Below are 19,161 nucleotides of genomic sequence, written 5' to 3' on the forward strand. Positions count from 1 at the left end.
AGATGAATTATTCTTACTGTTTATGTAAATGCAAATACAATATAAACAGATCTTCATATTACGACTCATGGCAAGGTTGTCAGAACGGAATCCCGTTGTAAATCGAGGACTACCTGTAGTGTGATTTAATCTAAATGCATATTCATAAATTGCAGTAACATGATAGTCATACAGGGGGTGCGGTGGCGCAGTGGGTTGGACCACAGTCCTCCTCTCCAGTGGGTCTGGGGTTCAAGTCCCGCTTGGGGTGCCTTGCGACGGACTGGCGTCCCGTTCTTGGTGTGTCCCCTCCCCCTCCAGCCTTACGCCCTGTGTTGCCGGGTAGGCTCCGGTTCCCCGTGACCCCGTATGGGACGAGCGGTTCTGAAAATGTGTGTGTGTGTGTGATAGTCATACATGCTCCACAACAATATTTTTAGATCTTTTTTTGTAGCAAAGCATAATAATTGTTTAATACACCATACATAAGTCATCCTTTATTTCAGCGATAGAGCATCATGGGTGGCAGTGAGGGCTGTGTTTTTGCTGGCTGATGGGAAAGGTTGTCACCTTGAATCTCAGAACTTATGCTTGTATTTGTAGTAAAATAATATGCAGATGGGGTGAATAAAGACAAGTTTTGAAAATGGAATAATTATAATTTTATATATGTTAATGATAACAAGCGATTTCTCTCACCATCAAAAACAGTTCCTTTAAAATTTCTGTCACATTTACATAACCTCAGATCAGACAGTATTGAACGCAGACATTGAGGGTTGTCTGCAAAAACAGTCAAAGGAAAAAAAATCTAAAGTAAACAAGTAGCCCTCGTGTCAATTTTCATGCTCGGCCTCCATCAGTGAATTGAGAAACTGTCGTTAATTTTTAGATGGCTCTTCATTGTTCCACTGTGGCTAGTAGTACTGTGTAGTAGTAGTAGTTATTCAGTCATATTTATACCTTTAAAAATAAGGAATAATGTTGATATTTTCAAAAAGATAGGAAGAACTGGAAGAGGGCTGAGAAGACTAGGGGGAAAAAAATGTTTACTTGTAAGAATTTCTGGTCCGTTTCATATAGAATGTGTGTCTATGTGTATATCATTACATGGATGGTTTGATATGAGCATATAACACTGACATTATAGCCGATAACGATGTGTTTACATTTGAAAAAGTACAAAGCAGTGACATAATGCTTAACGGTAAAGTGCAAACGGTATCAGTGCCGCGTTACTCCACCTTTGAACAAACCTCTGGGTGCTGTTTAAAATTTTCTTGTAAAATACAATGATTTCACCTATACCTCCCACCAACCGTATCATAAGAAAATCTCTGGCAAAAACAATGGCTGCAGCATTTGGTTTATTAATAATATTTTTGAATATACTTTAAATCTTTTCTGAAAGTGGACATCTTGTAAAATATAGCTTAAAGCCCTTAACTGAGTTGTTACACATTGCACATCGCGCCTCCTTGAACAGCAGAACGTTAGTAGAGAAGTTCACCCCTGTCTCATAATCACCCTGTCGACTGTGTCTGTACAGTGTGCTTTAGTTGTATTCACATGTTCCCTCTGTTATCCCCTAAAATGATACTAGGAGTGGTAGAGGAAATGGTTGTTATTCATTCAAGGCTTTTTATGCATTTTCACTAACTTTTGTTCCGGTGATTTGCATCCGTCTGATGCTGGATCACCTGTCATTACCTTGAGCTGCTTAATTATTAAAAACCAAATACACACTGTTTCGGTCTGAAGAAAGTATTTTGCACTCGTATACAAATTCAGTACATAACTTTCAGGCAACAAGTGCACAATTGCAGTGTTTGGTTTTGATATACCAGTATTGTCTTTAGGGAATGGATTTTTTTAAATAGAAACGACAGTCAGACCCATGTAAGTCATGCAGCTTTAGTCAATAGAAAATGAAATATTAAAACTTTGAGCATTTTTTTTTTAACATTAAAATTGGCACTGTCATCTCTTTGAACCTGGGAATTTCTTACAGAAGACTCAATGTTGAACTTTTTGTGTACTGTACTATACATTTAGAGATACATCTAGTTGAAAGGATATTATGGTGTCAATCTGAGCTCATTGACCTTCATGTCATTGCTTTGGAAGTGAACTCTGAGGAATACTGTGGTTACCAGTGTAGCCCTCAGGCTCCAGTTCTGGAGAAGAGATCAAGATGAATGGAAAATACTGTACTTAGTTGCTCTGTGACAAAATATGTAAAGAAGCAGCACTGAATAAATTGGGCAAGTTTTACTGTCCTATAAAAAGAACAGAATAATGAGGGGGCAGTGAATAATAGAGGCATAGGTATGGGCGAAAGGGAGGGAGGGAGGGAGGGAAAAGGCAACGACACAGTTTCACAGTTTCTCATCTAACCAATGCCTGCCAGTGTTCAGTAACACCAGTGTTCTGTGTGAGCACATGTATGGGTCATAAAGTTAATGTATTCAGTGCAAAAACAAGGTACAGTTTCTCCAGCTTCCTCCCCTACTTGATTTGCAAGGTGAATGCATCAGTAAATACCAGGATCTCTGTCTCCTTAACAACCATTTCTTTGTAATGTGGCTGCCGGCCTCCCGAAGTCATACCCAGCTACGCCATTAATATCCCCAAATCCCTGGCCTAGCACAGGCCAATGTATTTGAGGTTGTTCTGTATGATGACATCCGTTACGGCATCAAACACAAACTGGATGTTGCTGGTGTCCGTGGCGCAGGTGAAGTGCGAGTAGATCTCCTTGGTCTCCTTGTTGCGGTTGAGGTCCTCGAACTGGCGCTGGATGTAGACTGCTGCCTCCTCGTACGTGTTCTGGCCCTTGTACTCCGAAAAGCAGAGCGTGAGAGGGATGCGCTTGATCTTCTCAGCCAGCAGGTCTTTTTTGTTGAGGAAGAGGATGAGCGAGGTGTTAATGAACCAGTTGTTGTTGCAGATGGAGTCAAAGAGACGCAGGCTTTCAGCCATCCTGCTCTGCAAGGTGGAGTACAGGACAAGGAACAAAGATTACATGCTGTCTTACTGACACCAAAGACTTTGTTGTACTAATAACAACTTTGTCTGTCTGAACCGCTTGTCCCATTCGGGGTCGCGGGGAGCCAGAGCCTAACCTGGCAACACAGGGCATAAGGCTGGAGGGGGAGGAGACACACCCAGGACGGGACGCCAGTCTGTCGCAAGGCACCCCAAGCAAGACTCGAACCCCACACCCACCGGAGAGCAGGACCCGGTCCAACCCACTGCGCCCCCCATAACAACTTTGTGACTGATATATATATTTAGCTTTTAACAGGTTCACTTTATGTGAAATAGTAGCTCTTTCACTTAGAAATGAACTATGTTTGAAACCCTTTGTCCATATGCTTTCTTTTGTGTGGTCTCTACAGACAATTTCCGCAGAGTTTAGCAATACAGCTGGGGATTTTTATTGTTCGATAAAGGTCAGATTTGCTCAGTGTTGCATTTTAACCTTCACCTTATTATAAAATATATAAAGGTTATGTTTTGTTACTCAGTGTAAGTTTTGCCTTTTAAGACATTCACAGACAGCCTGTTAGTAGATTACAGTATTAGTAGCAGCAGTCTGAGACAACCAGGATCATCAGCACTAACAACTGACCACCACATCTTACACAATTGACCGGCTGGTTTACACGTTTCTGACGCCAGATGGCAGGCAGGCCCCTCCAACGGACCCACGTCTCCTCTTTCTCCATGTGGACATGGAGTTTTCTAACATGAGTTGTAATGATCATTTGCATAACGTGCAGTTTACAGTTTGATTTGTAACAGAAGTAAATGCCAGAGCCTTTGCAGCAGTCCATCGGGTTAATGACGTTTTGCTATATAAATAAATTCCAGTTGCAAAACATGTATGTTTTTATATGTTATATATTGTAGCAACTTTCACCTGTCCTTGATTGTATGCACAGATTAATGTTTGCCTTTGAATTTTATCCATCCATCTTACAAAAATAGTTAAGCCCAGTGCTGAAAAATCCAGAGCAATAACTACATCAGTAATTGAAAACATAGATGTGGGCATATTTTAAAATTGGTTATTGTTGCAGCTCAAAAGAGCTTCATTTAAAGATGCTTGAGTAAGACTTTGCAGCATGGAATTGAATTTTGTAGAATCTATTATTTTTGTTCATTTTAGGTTCCTGGCTTAGCCTGTCTACCCCTGAAAACTGAAGTGTTGGGAGATAGTTATGATCCCCCATGCAATAGTCCACTCTTCTATATATTTCCTGAGAATAATATATATGTCATAAGGCACAAAACATGCTGCAGCATTTCAAAAGGAGAGATACACTAGTGTAACACAACGAACCCTTGTTTTAGCTGATGTTTTGTTGGTCAGGCTGGATAAACGTACCTTTGTTCCTAAGGCATTGTAGTGCACTTTGGTATCATTGGAGCAAAACAGTGCGTTGCTAGGCACATGCTTCCACAAACAGGCCAGTGTTTGCCTTTGTATGTTTCAATTATTTTAATTTTCTGCCACCTGAAAGCTAGCTTCAAAAAAAAATCTGATATAATGGTGTGTGTGTTTTAAAGGACACTCCTACGTCAGAGAAGTTATTACATCCAGCCTATGATTGTATAATTTGGCAAGAAAATTGTTAACTTAAAGAAGAGGTACTATTGATGAAAATTGCAGTTAATGGGATTTGATACTCAAGTTCCATTTGTAAGATGTTCCCCAGATTTGGCATCATGAGCCCCTTGGTTGCATGAAAAACATCCAATGACAATCCAGTCTTGATTAGAATTAATGTTTTTTTTTTATGCATCTCTCAATGGTTCTTTGTCTGTTAATTTGTTAAAGTATTTTTTTAAAAACATCTTATTAAATGCGATATAAAAAGAAGTACAGCAGTGTTGCATCCTGCTTCATATTCCAAAAAAATGTTGCCAGCTATGCATGATATTGCCTTCTTTATTAAAAGATGATAAAACATTGCTACATTGGCCTTCCTGCATATATCTTATTCCCCTGTTTGTCAGGATTTTTTTTGCTAGCTCAGCTGAACCAGGTGTATAGTGATGTACCAGTTTAGAACATTTGTATTGATGCTGACAAGCAGGGTCAAAGACATGTGTGTCATTCCAGTTCATATTATTAGCTCTGCTGTCTACAAATCAGATAGCTTGATTTGTTTTATGCCTTTTCATACTGTTAGCATCTAATAGTCTTTCAATTTTTCGAGAAAACTGGGACACGGGAATATTAGTAGATCTGATTACATGTGCCTTTTCATTAGGTTGCATCTGAACAGCAAATATAGTAAAGAGTTAGTTTTTCAAAAATAAATTTTTTCAGAAAGTTGTGAATTGTTGGTAATAGTTAATATGATGAATAGTGAATATCCAAAACTTTTTTTTCATGTCACGCTTATGTATTTTCCCATGGAGCAACAGCTGGTAAGTAATCAAACTTCAGTTTGAAGAAGCTAATATCTGAACGTTGCTTGGAGTAGACTGATGGCACGGCTCTTTAAATTATTTAAATACTCCCAGTATGTCTTGTGACACCACTAATGTCTTCTGACGTCATGAAATGAGGCAAAGCCACTATGAAAAGTCCAGAGAAAAAGGATGTAGTCAGTGAGGTGCAATAAAGTACGTCCTTTCAAACAGTGTTTTCTGAAAAGTGTGTTTGCTCGAGCGGGGGTATTGGCGTGCGCATGAGAGAAATGGACGTCTGAGGAAAAGACTGGAGTGTTCATCCCCCTACAATTAAATCAGCCCTAATAGATTGCATTAGGCCTTAACTGTGTCTCTGCGTTTGTGCATAATTTGATTGAGCAATTATCCGAGAGGGTCTGCCCTGTTATTTCTGACTCCTCCCACACGTTTCAGTCCCACACTTTCTTTACTTGCCAGCTTAATGTGTCCCCATATTGTCCTCCATACAGAGACCTCTTTTATGTCACCCTCCTTTTCCGCCTTATCTGTAGTCTACCCTCTGGTCGCTCAATACAATACACTATTAATATCTCATTATTTCTTCTGTCCCATCATGGAGAACAAAAGCAGTGTAATATTATATTAAAGTGGCATTCTGCTTCAATGCCCACAAGGTTCTTCTCTCCTGCCATGTTTTGTTTCTTTTTTTCTCTTCCATGTTCTTGTAGATACAGAGGAGGACATTAGTTACTTCGGCTATGTAAATGTATGTCCATAAAGTTTAACTGAAAAGAACACAGATACTTTATTTTCATTCTGTTTTTAATTAGCTTTACTGAACCTTGCATCTGATGTAATGACGTGGCTATAACTTACACAAGTCTCTTTTTTGTTCCGTGCATACCTTTTTTTTTTTTAGAAAATAGCACTCGGTTCTTAAAAAGTATGATAAAATTGATATTTGTATCTTATTTCAGTCAACTCACTCAAGGACATATGAGTACAATTAAAAAGAAAAACAGCTGATATTTTGCAATACAGCATACCTACCTAGATTGTATGAAAAGAGCGCTACCTTTGGCACTAACTATTGCTATACACTCACGGCCACTTTATTAGGTACACCTGTTCAACTGCTTGTTAACACAAATATCTAATCAGCCAATCACATGGCAGCATCTCAGTGCATTTAGGCATGTAGGCATGGTAAAGACGATCTGCTGTTGCTGACCATGTCCATCCCTTTATGACCACAGTGTACCCATCTTCTGATGGCTACTTCCAGCAGGATAACACGCCATGTCACAAAGCTCAGGTCATGTCAAAGTGGTTTCTTGAACATGACAATGAGTTCACTATACTCAAATGGCCTCCACAGTCACCAGATCTCAATCGAATAGAGCACCTTTGGGATGTGGTGGAACGGGAAATTCGCATCATGGATGTGCAGCCGACAAATCTGCAGCAACTTTCGTAATGCTGTCGTGCCACTATGGACCAAAATCTCTGAGGAATGCTTCCAGCACCTTGTTGAATCTACGTCATGAAGAATTAAGGCAGTTCTGAAGGCAAAAGGGGGTCCAACCCAGTACTAGCAAGGTGTACCTAATAAAGTGGCTGGTGTGTGTAGTTTTACTTTTGTAAGCACAAAGCTAAATCACTTTGCTTTTTTTGTTAACAAAATGAGGATTGGAAGACAGGTGCTTGTTTTCTAGTGTACATCGTAATTCATAAATAATGGCACAATACTGAGTAGATTTAGTTATGTTTTGAATCAGAAAATATTAATTTTCTCCAGAAAGAAATTATTTGGAACTATGAAATACTGTAGTAAATGACAGAGGTCGGAACTGCCAGTTTCGAACCCTCAGTTCAAGGTCTAGGAGGAATCGTTCACATGCAGATTCAAGTACCTCTTTTTCAGTCTGCTCGTTGTCCAATTTCCAGGGATGCCTCTTGCATGATATTAAAATGGGACTTTAATGAATAACGTTCTCCGGTGTGTGTAATCTCCCTTACGACTCTCTGACATTTTCAGGCTTTTGTGCAGTGCAGAGTGCTCTATAAAAACGAAGTTTGGAGCACACTGCCGCTGAATGATTTCCTTGAGTAGCATGTTTGGCTCACAATGTGTTTTCAACTTTTTCCTCTGTTTGCCAAATTGAAAAAAAAATGTATTTGTTATTCATTTACAGTGCTTCATTATTGATTTATTTTGAAGGTACTTTATTAATACAGCTGAACTGCTGTCGAAACAAGGGAAATTGTAGTACTTCAGCTGAGATTTTACATCTCAACCCTGAAGCACACATATCAGTACTTTAATAATAAGGGCATGTGTCTACTTATGTATGTTTGTGTATTACTGTAGTATTGATGGAGCTAATGCTAATGAAGACTGGGCCTTTGCACTGTCAGCAGTGCATAAGAATAAGGCGAGAAGCTCCTTGATAATGCATCCAGAGGGAGGGAGGGAGGGAGGAAGGAGGCTTCAGAGCACTCGGTGCACAGCTTGAGGCCCTCAGGCGGCCCCTGCCTCCCCCGAAGCGTTGCACACACAAGACCCATAATTAAGCTTCAGTATTAATGAAGAGGTTCAGCATGTTAATCCTTTGTTTCCAGTAAATAAAATCCCTGGTGTCTTCCCTGTCTTGTTCCCTCTTTTCTCTCCAAATCTTCCTTTATCATTTTCCTTTCTTCCTTGTCTTCCTTTCAACTTCTTTCACTGTTTTCTTTTTCTAGCTTTCTTGACCCTTTTCACGTTCTTACACTTCTTTCTGTTTTTTGTTTCACATCTTCCTTTTCTCATTGTTCTTTTTCCTTCATGTCATTTTATTGTGTGACTTCCCCGGTCTTTTCTACTTTCCTCTTCCTTTTTTGATTTCCTTCCCTGTCCCCATCCTTTTGGTATGTTCTCCTGTTTTTCTTTCTCCACCTTTATGCCTTTTTTCCTTAGCTTTCTTTCTTTTTCCCCTTTCATTCTTTACCCATGTTTTTCTTTTAATTTTCTTTTTGTATCTTTTACTACAATTTCACTCTACCACAGTCTTACTTCACCCTTTTTACCATCTTCCGTTATCCTTGCTTTCCTGTACTTATTGTCCTTTACCCCTTCTTTCCTTTCCACCTTCCTTCCACTTCTCTAGCATCACTATGACAGTACACCATTTTCCAAAGGTATTTTATGATTCCTAAAAACTACTTGATGGCACCATTATAATAACATTGTGGTATGATAAGTTAACATTGTGTCAACAAATTCACTGAGCTCAACTTTTAAGACAAGTCATGGTGAAGCCGAAAGTCGCAGTTCATGCTTCCCTAAGAAGCCCTGGACTGCACACTCAGCTTTTAGAATCACCAATCCACCTGAACAGCATGTCTAAGCTGTGGAAGGAAACAGGAGCACCCGAAGGAAATCCACCCAGACACAGGGAGAACATGCAAACTCCACACAGACTGAGTGTGGATCGAACTCATGTCCTCTTGCACCACCCAGGCACTGTGAGCTAGTAGCACTACTTGCTGTTCCACCATGCCAAATATCATTTTACAGAAATGATATGTCCTGATGAGGAATACAGAACTATTAGTTACAGCTCAAGGAACAATGAGAAAACCATATGACTGAGATCAGTTTTCTGCTGCATTTTGCTCTATACATTGCTGTGCAGCACTGAATTTTATAAAATGCGACATTCTGTCCTTACATTTATTAATTTAGGTAACGTTTTCTTACAATGCCACCTATAACTTGAGGTTTGTATACCAAGGTATTTAACAGTTTTCCCCATTTATACAGCTGGGTATTTTCTATAGGTATTTGCAGTAAGTGCCTTGCTCAAGGACATAACAGCAGAGGAAGTGATTTGAACCCAGGTCTGCCTAGTCTACCTCTAGAAGAGCTGTAACTGGAAAGGCCTGACAATATAGATGTAATTAGTATATTTATGTTTATTTAATTTCTTTACAATACTGGCAAAGGGCGGTGGCGCAGTGGGTTGGACCGCAGTCCTGCTCTCCGGTGGGTCTGGGGTTCAAGTCCCGCTTGGGGTGCCTTGCGGCGGACTGGCGTCCCGTCCTGGGTGTGTCCCCTTCCCCCTCTGGCCTTACGCCCTGTGTTGCCGGGTAGGCTCCGGTTCCCCGTGACCCCGTAAGGGACAAGCGGTTCTGAAAATGTGTGTGTGTGTGTGTGTGTACTGGCAAAGGTTTAGTGGTAAAGCTTTAAGCACATGCTGTGAGGCATCTACAGGTGACCCCTTTCCAACATTTACACAGGAACCCCACTGTTGCACTGTAGGGCAGAAAAACACTCCCCTGGTGTCCTAACAACAGGAAGGTTCTACGGCTTCTACATTTTCCACCTGGGACCCCTATTTGACTAAGGCCTTTTCTCAGATGCTCTGCAGGCCTGCAGTGAAGATAAGCAAAGGTTTCCATCAATGGGAGGTCCTGAAAGGCAAGCTTCAGTCAAGATTTAAATAGACTATGATTAAAATTCAGTATGACTCAATCAACTTAAATAGCTGCTTTGTCTGGCAGTGTGAAAGGAGAAGTGTCACTACTTGCAGTAACATATCAGATCTTGTCATCATTTTGACATAGATAAGCTAATTCTTATCAGCAGGTCTAAATGGCAGCACATTTTTTAATGTGCAAAGACAGACTTAGCATTTATTGATTTTCTAAAGGACAGAGCGACTCCTCAGTTATATGTTTCTAAGCAAATTGTGCTTGGTTGATGGTTCCATAACTGCTCAGTTTTGTACCCAAGTCACTTGATTTAAGTATGTTAAACTTTTCCCAAGAAAAATTGGATCTGGTGGGGCAGTTTCACCTACAAATTTGATAAAATTCTAGAAATAAAAAAGTGATTACTGTTATTAGTCACAAGTACATGAATATACCCCAGTATACAGATTCCAGGTTTACAGATTGCAGCCCTAAAAAAGTTGTACCCATGTTTGGTATACAGATAGACTGCTCCCAGTATTACAGACTTTCGGGTGTTTGAGGTACATTTCCCCAGTATAGAAGTCATGAGCCAATGCGGCACAGACTTTCAGCAATGACGCTGAATTCATAAGCTAATCAGGTGCAGACTTTTAAATAGCATATGATGACCTCTTGTCTTTTTTTTTTTTTTTTTTTTTTTGATATAGTTTAGAGATTTTTTCCTTTTAAAAAAAAAAAAATTCACATACCTCTACATTTAAGAGGGGTCTCAGAACTCACTTCTTTTGGATGCACTTCTCCTCTGATCCTGTAAGTGCTTGATAAACCTGCATGTGTTTGTTATGTTTAATAATTTTGATAATGAAAAGCGTGTATGCAGCCACTTGTGTAATGTATATTGGTTTATACAGTAGTATGTGACAAATGGACTGAACTCAAGAATCACATGTCTGCATCCAAATCTCTCCTTCTGTTTGTGCAGTGTACTTTTTTGCATTGCTCTCTGAGATGTTTGTTGCTTTGGAGAAAAGCATTTGCCAAATGAAGAAATGTAAATGTACTGTGTGTCTTTATGTTTACTTGTGTCCTTAGTATGATCCCTAACTTTGTCTTTGGTAATTTCCTTCTTGATCATATCTTAATATTTGATTATCCTAATGTTTTGATTACTGTTTCTTGATACTGTTTTTAAGTGTCTGGAGGGTGTTTGTGGAAATACCCGTAAAGTCCAGGAACTAATCTTTTTTGTCCTCATTTAAAATAGCGGGAAAGGACCTCCCGCTTTATACAATAATACACAGGGTAAGCTGCTAAAACCCTTGTTCTAAGATTATGGGACTGGACACAAACTGCTAACAAAACCAACAGTGCCTACTTCCTTCTTAATACCTATTCTAACTACCTCAATCCACCAACCATTTTATTTAATCTTAACTACATTTACATTTATTCATTTAGCAGACGCTTTTGTCCAAAGCGACGTACATCTCAGCAAAAGTACAATTTGTGCATTACATTAAGAGAAGGAGACATAGCTGCAGACATGAAAGTCTCAAACAATCCTAGTTTGTTACCTACCACTTGCTACACCGAGGTTCATCGATCAAGTAGGTAACTATCTAGTAACTAACTATCCTTACTACCCAGACCTCTTCACAATACCTCTACACACCAGCACATAGTTGCCACGGACGCTACCAGCCTCACTGGGGTTGTCAAGTGGGCACCTTCCTTCATCGGTGTTTCATTGAAATGAGCCCACGACACCTCCAGAAGGCTCAACAGTGAAATCTGGCATCCCAGACCCACTACCCTCCATGCTCACTGCGCAGTCCTGCCCCAAGGGACTCAGTGCCTCCGGTTCCTTATGAGATCCACCCAGATTTCAACCAACATACATTTCAATCGCTCATCCACCCATTCAAACCACCCACTGACCACTCTCCAACCAGCATACAGCCAATCCACAACATAAGCGCATGGAGGTAAAAATAAGGCCTAACATTCAGCATTTGCAGAGGCGAATACCCACAAGCTTAGGCCTGCTCCCCCCTAGCATTCTGCTGCCACCTGAGCCACAATCACTGGCTAGATCTTTCCACTGCCTCAGACAAGTCTTTTAATGCCGCCTTTAATGACCAACCCCTAAAACCGAATTCCAGCGATAGCAACGTGGTTAATTTAGTAACAAACCCTCTTGCACCTACCTCCACCGGTCTAAAAAAGGACTGGCAGCCTTGCTCCCTCACCTCAGAAGCCAAGTCAGCATACAGATTCTTGTTATACACATTGCTTTCAGCCACAATTTAGGTCTATATAATGGGGATATCTGTATTTTATTACATATGTGAAATAAGTGTGTTTGTGACATCAACAAAAGTGTCTGAAGTGTGCCCATGGTATTCATAAAAGTGTATAAATAACTTGGTCAAATCAAGAGTGGTTGCTTGGTATTTTTAAAGATTCAGCATTTCTTCCCCAGTAAGCTGTGGACTACTGGGAACCTACTGTGTAGAACTAGAATTTTTTTTTTTTTTGTGTGTGTGTTTTCAGTATATGAATAATATATTAAAGTGTCTGATAATACTACTTTTACTGTGCATTGAGCAAAAATGTGCATTGTTATATAGAATTAATCCAGCTTTCACACATTTTTAACGCTCAAGTCTTAGACTGTTTTCAAAAGGAAGTTGTTATATCAAGACATTTATGTAACAAACGCTAAGCCTTTTTAGCAATTATTTTAACAGTTACTGCATGACTGGGGGATTGTAGAAGTGCTGCTAGTCCAAATGATCCAGTACTTATTCTAGCACATATGTAACTTCTAACTGGATCTGTCACAAAATTTTCATTACAGCCCTTACGCTTTAGCCAGAGATGCATAATATGGAACAGTGTGTTTGCAGTGGTTATCGGCACATTGTTGATGGATGGTGTGTGTGCCCATTCCCACTGGCAGAAACCTGCATATTAAGCTTATCAGGCAAAAGTCATTTTCTACCAAACTCAAGAGTTGAGAGCTCACCGCTCTGCCCACATTCCACGAACAATATTGAGAAGAATTTCTGTTCAGCAATGCTGGTTTCTTTGCCTTTTTAGTACTTGTAGTATTTTTTACTCCATTTAGATGTGCTGTAAAGCCAAAAAATAGATCCGTGCTAATGCATGCAAACAGTAGCAAAGCTGTTGACAAAAATGTGAAGTGTTTTGCAGTTATTAGAGAGAATTGCCCTTTCATCCAGTATCTGTGTTACTGAACAAGTGAATAACGACACAGAGAAGAGAGTTACACAGTGCAGCTTGCATGCACTTGCACCAAATCTGCAACATGCTTTGCAGTTTACACATTTGCAACCAGTTGAGAGCAACAACAAATACAACCACTAAGATGCTGTAGTCATGTCTTTCTTGATTTGCCTTCTTATCAAGTTTTCTTTCTGTTATCCTTGGCACTATTGCTAATTAACAGTATATTGGCCAACTTCATAAACATACTGAAGAAAGTCCTTACATTTGTTTCAATGTTTGTGGAGTTATGTAATTGTTGGTAAGGACAAACAGTTTCTTGCCTAAACGTTTTTCTTAAAAACTTGTGAAGTTAAAGTGGAAACAGATTAGGTGGAGATACTTAGCCTAAGTAACAAGCAAATAAGGTCTTTGTTTCATGTTCAGAAATCTAATTTCAACTAGCTATCTTGACAAAACAAACATACTAGCAAGCAAATATTACTTTGTAAATGTCCATGAATACTATATATTGTGACATTAAAATTAAATCACAACAGAGGTTAGTTAAAAGGCTAAATCAGTAAGATGAATTAATCTTTAATTTTGTGAATGTTATCATAAAAGCATAAATTTAAAAAAAAAAAAAAAAAAAAAAAATCAGTCATTTGAATTACTTCTTAAAAGTGACTGGATAGATTCTCATACCAGGTTAAAACCAAAACAGTAAAAATGATGCAGATGCTAGTGCCTGTGTTACTGTGAAGTTTTTGTGCTTAATGCCTCATTTGACCATCAAGAAAAATGTCAAAAAAAGTGACTCCCCATCATGTAAAATTTTCATAGGATGTGTTATAAATACACTGTTACAGAGAATCACCTGGTAAACTTAAGTCTTATTTAGGGTAACATCCACTGTGACGGTTATTATTATTAAGTGCATAACCTAAAAATTCCAGAGTAACGCATTCAGCATATTGGTTTGAGATGTCAGCAAAGGTTCTGGCCAGTACTGTAGAACAGAAGAGAAACTGTAACAAAGGCAGAGCAGAGTACAGAGTAGTACTATGCATGGGCTACAGGCAAACTTAGGAAGCCTCCTGAAGATCACTACCAGTGAGATGGCTGTCAGTTTAAAACATCAAATGCATGCTTTTTCGCAGCCTGAAATCTCTTGGAACTGTAGCCAGCTACATCAGCAGCATTTCTGACTCAAGTTTCAGCCAAACTCTTACTCAGAAATTGGATACTGCATCCGTGGTGCCCCTAAATATAGCCTTCTCTGTAAATGATGACTTTAGAGGAACCCACATTTTTTTGGTATATCTAAAAGTTGAATTTTGAAAGTATAAAAACTTCATATGTCACTTTCGTGAAGAAGGAAATGTGTCAATATTTCCAAGCTAATGTTGCAAATACCCATTTCCTCCTTCTGTTTTTTATTTTCACTTGTGAAGACCAAATTAATTATTGTATTTTTAATTGATATGGTAGTGGCCATTTACGTAAAATGAATAATCAATAAAATATTTGTGTGGTACAGACAGTCTGCTTGGACTAGATTTCACATCTGCAAATGTGGATAGTGGATAGTGGTGGTCGTTTGTCCTATGATCAGATGTGTATGGTGTATCATTAAAATACACACTTTATGCTTGGGGAAACAAGTAGAAGCCATGACTAAATATTGTTTCCTGTGAAAACTGTCCATAAGTCCCTGTTACTCTTAGCTGTTAGTAAAATTGTTTACAACACAGTGTAGTTTTATGGCTTTTTATAAGGTAATTCCCAAAGTACTTTGTTCTCTGAGTATATGCTGAAATTCAGACATAAAAACAGATAAGGAATAAAAAAATCTCCCACTTGGAGAGGGAAAAAACACCTTCCTGTCTCAATGTTACACACACACACACACACCCATTTTCAGAACCGCTTGTCCTATACGGGGTCGCGGGGAACCGGAGCCAACCCGGCAACACAGGGCATAAGGCCAGAGGGGGAGGGGAACACACCCAGGACGGGATGCTAGTCCGCCACAAGGCACCCCAAGCAAGACTCGAACCCCAGACCTACCGGAGAGCAGGCCTGTGGTCCAACCCACTGTACCACCGCACCCCTTTGGTCTCTCAATGTTACAATAAGTGTAAATGTGACACGTGGGTAGGTATGAATCACACAATTCTAGGAGTTCAGTCTTTCAAAGTTAAAATAAGAAGTCTAATTTAGGTAGAATCCATGACCACTGACTTAAATTACGAAATAACATGAATGAAATTTCAGATCTACAACATACTATTAAAGCAAACTTTTCTTGCACTTTCTGTCATTATTAACTGACCAGCTTTTTGATGATTTACTCTCCAGTTTAATCTCCAACTAATGCAATGCCAAGTCATGACAATAGTTTTGTGTTCTAAAATCTTGTAGTCTCGGGTTTTATGTCAGGCAATGCAGGTTTCTAACTTTTATAACTAGTGAGACACTTGAGATAATTGCCTTTAATCCTCTGGTTCTTACTACTAGATGTCAAATGCTGCAATATTGCAGATTTTTCAGTTGTTTTTTCCTTTCTTTAATGTGCTTAGAAGTGATTAAACGATGCAAGGGCGTTGGCTGAGAAAAGATGCTCTCTAACATAAAACTGGACTGTGCTCATTTGTGAAGTGTTAGTTGTTCTCTTCAGCAGCCAGGGGCAACACTGCTTTCCATCTGTGGCTCATGAAGTCACGCAGGAGACATCTGGCTGAAAACGGCAGTGAGCAGTATCCAGACCTTTCCTGGAACCAAGCAGCAACCCTTAGAGCGCTGTGCTTCTTTCCCAGCTTTCGCTCACATTTGTTGCCCTGCTGAACTTTTGTTCTCTACTCTTCACTCGTTTCAAAAATGTTTCTGTCAGCTGTTCACCTGTACACCGATTCCCTCCATAATGGGGTTAATTCATTTCGCGACATCCCCTCAGCAGACAAATTCTCTTTCCAAGGAGGTCAAATTACCACTGTTTCTATGGGAAAAATCATCATTTCGTACATAAAAAATGTCACCTAAAATTAATTAATGCTACAATTAAAGGTTTATTTTATGCACAACATTGATAATACCAATATACAATACTTGTAATAGAAATTGTTTTAGATCATTTTTTAATGTTACATTTTTATTCGCTCATTATCAATAACCAGTTGTTCAATGTATTAACTTTTTGGCTTCTGGATTTTATGATATTTTAAACATGGTTTGAATGCTAGTTGAGGAATCAGCTATGGAGCCTTTCTCTCCATTGGAGAATTCCCTTAGCAGCAATGGAGGAAAGTGGAGTCTTTTTAAAGTCTCTCATCTGTTTATCTCATTTATATCATTGGTTTTCTTTTATTAATCATTTTGCGTTTTCATCATTGAACTGTTTTTTCTGAATTTGAGACAGCTTTTTCATTCGACGTTGAAGTGAAATGACCTTGTAATGGATAAAAATGCCACTCTGCTGAATAATTAACCCGTTGTTGTAAAAAGGGGCATGTATTTTCATAAACTGTTCTAGCAGTTTTTTTTACAAGATGCCTTTATATGAGGACTGAGTGTATTAGCTAAACCAAAGAGTTACTGAAACACTGGTAATTTGTTGGAAGTAGGACCATGAAAAATGCTCAGTAAAATGCAAATAACTGACACATTTCTGATGTTTGTTAAACTGTCAGGTCAATTCAGTCAAGCCTTGTTAGACTTGCCACTTGTAGCACCTTATGGCCACCACTTAGTGTTTTTTTGAGTGGTTCAGTTTTCACCTAAATGTCATTTGAGTGATGGATGAATATAGTTCCTTTGGTACTGCAAGCTGGCTATTACAGCCCAGGAGGTGAATAATCATGCACCCAATGCATGTTCAAGTACAATGACTTTTTAAATAACCCACAGGGAATTTAATATGTGCAAAACATAACACCTTAATTATTAAGGACAGATTTTAAAAAGAGGAAATTAAATACTTGGTCAGTTGTTTTTTGTAGCCTGATAATAACAAGATTAATAATTAAAACTGTCAGACACCCATACCTCCATGATGACGGATGATAATTTTTACTTTTGAAATGCTTATTATTCTTAAAACTGATTTTGAGAGACAATATATTTTTGACGTATGAAATGAAAGAGGCAAGAAATCATTTTCATTCAGCAAACTTGACATTACATCTCTTTAACAATGAACAGCAATTTCTGCAGGGACCTGTTACAGACTACAAGATATTATGTCCTTAGAGCAAAGTGAGAAGGTGTTTAATAAAATGCTCACTAAATTGGAGCAACAGCTGGCAACAGCACATAACACCTTTCTGACAGCAGATGAATTCTGCTAGACCAAGCTAAACTTGCTTGATGCTAAGTCTCTGGGGACAAATGGTTTCCTGCTGTAATTTTCAAATGTGGTAATGGCTTAAGGTATCATCTTAACTTTGGCAGTCTTAGTGTACAGATGCTGTGATAGTCTGAATATCATTCTTGAAAGTAGTGTCAAAGACAAATCGTGGCTTGTGACCATAGCTGATACAGAATAAAAACAATGTTGTCCTAATGGAAGTAATTTGCTGGTGATGTGACATGTGGTATCTAGCATGTGTACTAGCTGACACTTTTTTCTAAACTTTATGCACTTTCCAAAGAAAATAATTCACAATTGTGAATTCACCATATAAAGATTTTTTTTCATGAATGGTTGCTTCTTACAGTTTGTTTAATCGGGTAACGAAGTATTATATTCTTATTGTTCTGGCTAACGAAACATTTTATGATTGCAGTGTATTAGAATGATTCACATATTCTTTGTAAATGGGATTCACAAATATTACACTTTTGTACCTTTGTAACTGTCTGGAAGGAAATACTAATTGTCTAACTCCTCTTTCTATTTTTTCCAACAACAGCAATGGCTGATGTTGAAAAAGTCTTTTTTTTTTTTTTTTTTTTTTTACTGAAAATTTTACTCCCATCACTGTATTATATTCTCAGATTACATGAGTAAAACAAGTCCACTGTAACTATTTTCATACCCTTTTTTTTATTACTATTTTGACAATACCAAAATAAATATCAGTTGAACTCATCCCAGCATTTATCAGATTCAGGGGTGTGAAACAAATAAACCCTGAGAATGGGGAATTTTTCTGTTATTGCCTTGGAATACTCTCCAATTTATCGTTGCATGCCCATGGTCTCAGTAGTAATAGACTGTAGGTCTGCAACTATATTAACATTTACAAAAGCATAGAATTTCATTGTAAATGTAATTGTATAACCCCAACTCTGATCCACATGGCTCATGCGCTGGATACAAGGGGATTTTGCTTGGCTGTAAGAATACTGTATTCCCCAGTCCCTCAGCTGATGTGCAGTGCATCCCGCTCCCCCTCTTCAGTCACAGTTTACTGTCAGTGGGCCAGGATTAGGAACATGTGACCAGTTTGCTGCCTAGCAACTGTCTCCATGGTAACCACCTCAAATTTTTTAAATGGGATGGGAAGAAAACTGGACTAGATAAGGAGGAGGAAATGAGAGATGTAGAAATATATATTTTAAATTCACTGCTGTAATTTTTTTTGTTTAACTAAATGTGTAGAGGTTGCAATATAGCAATAGTCTCTGATGTAAATCCTGAAGAGCTACAGTGGCTTTCTCTGACACCATCTGTTAGAAGTCTTGACCAAACATACATTGCTAGCCTTAGTCCAATATTCTGCATACAGATTTGCGGGTCACTAAAGGACTACAGGAACGGCTGCTTCATTTCCAGTTCAGTTCCAAGAAAGCTTCAGATTTTAGCCACTGTTTTTGCACTGTTTGACCAAAGTACAGCACTTAAGCCATGATGGCAGAAGAGCCATTCTGTCTCTTTTTCTTTATATTGCTCAGCACATTTTAAAGGATATCGATTTCTGGGGTTTCATCTTTCTAACACCTGCGTAATGTCAGGATAGTCACTTTCAGAATCACTTTCAGGATAGTGTAACATTGCAGGTACAATGTGTGCATTCTGGTTTTTGTTTTTATTGAACTGGTTGGCACTTAATTTCATACGCACTAATG

At 38.8% G+C, this 19,161-nt stretch overlaps 2 protein-coding genes across 3 annotated transcripts in view; one reads left to right on the plus strand and one right to left on the minus strand.

Annotated features, from left to right (window-relative positions):
* rsph14 (radial spoke head 14 homolog) overlaps window positions 1–19,161 on the plus strand; it is a 58,507-nt gene that overhangs the window by 5,772 nt on the left and 33,574 nt on the right. The gene's annotated exons all lie outside the window — the stretch shown is intronic.
* LOC108938598 (guanine nucleotide-binding protein G(z) subunit alpha-like) overlaps window positions 508–19,161 on the minus strand; it is a 35,375-nt gene continuing 16,721 nt past the window's right edge. The window contains exon 3 of the mRNA XM_018759300.2: window positions 508–2,967. Within this exon, the coding sequence (XP_018614816.1) occupies window positions 2,623–2,967 (345 nt within the window). The 3' untranslated portion in view covers window positions 508–2,622. The remainder of the gene's footprint in view (window positions 2,968–19,161) is intronic.

The sequence above is a fragment of the Scleropages formosus genome, chromosome 17 (assembly GCF_900964775.1).
Source record: "Scleropages formosus chromosome 17, fSclFor1.1, whole genome shotgun sequence".
Lineage (NCBI taxonomy): Eukaryota > Metazoa > Chordata > Actinopteri > Osteoglossiformes > Osteoglossidae > Scleropages > Scleropages formosus.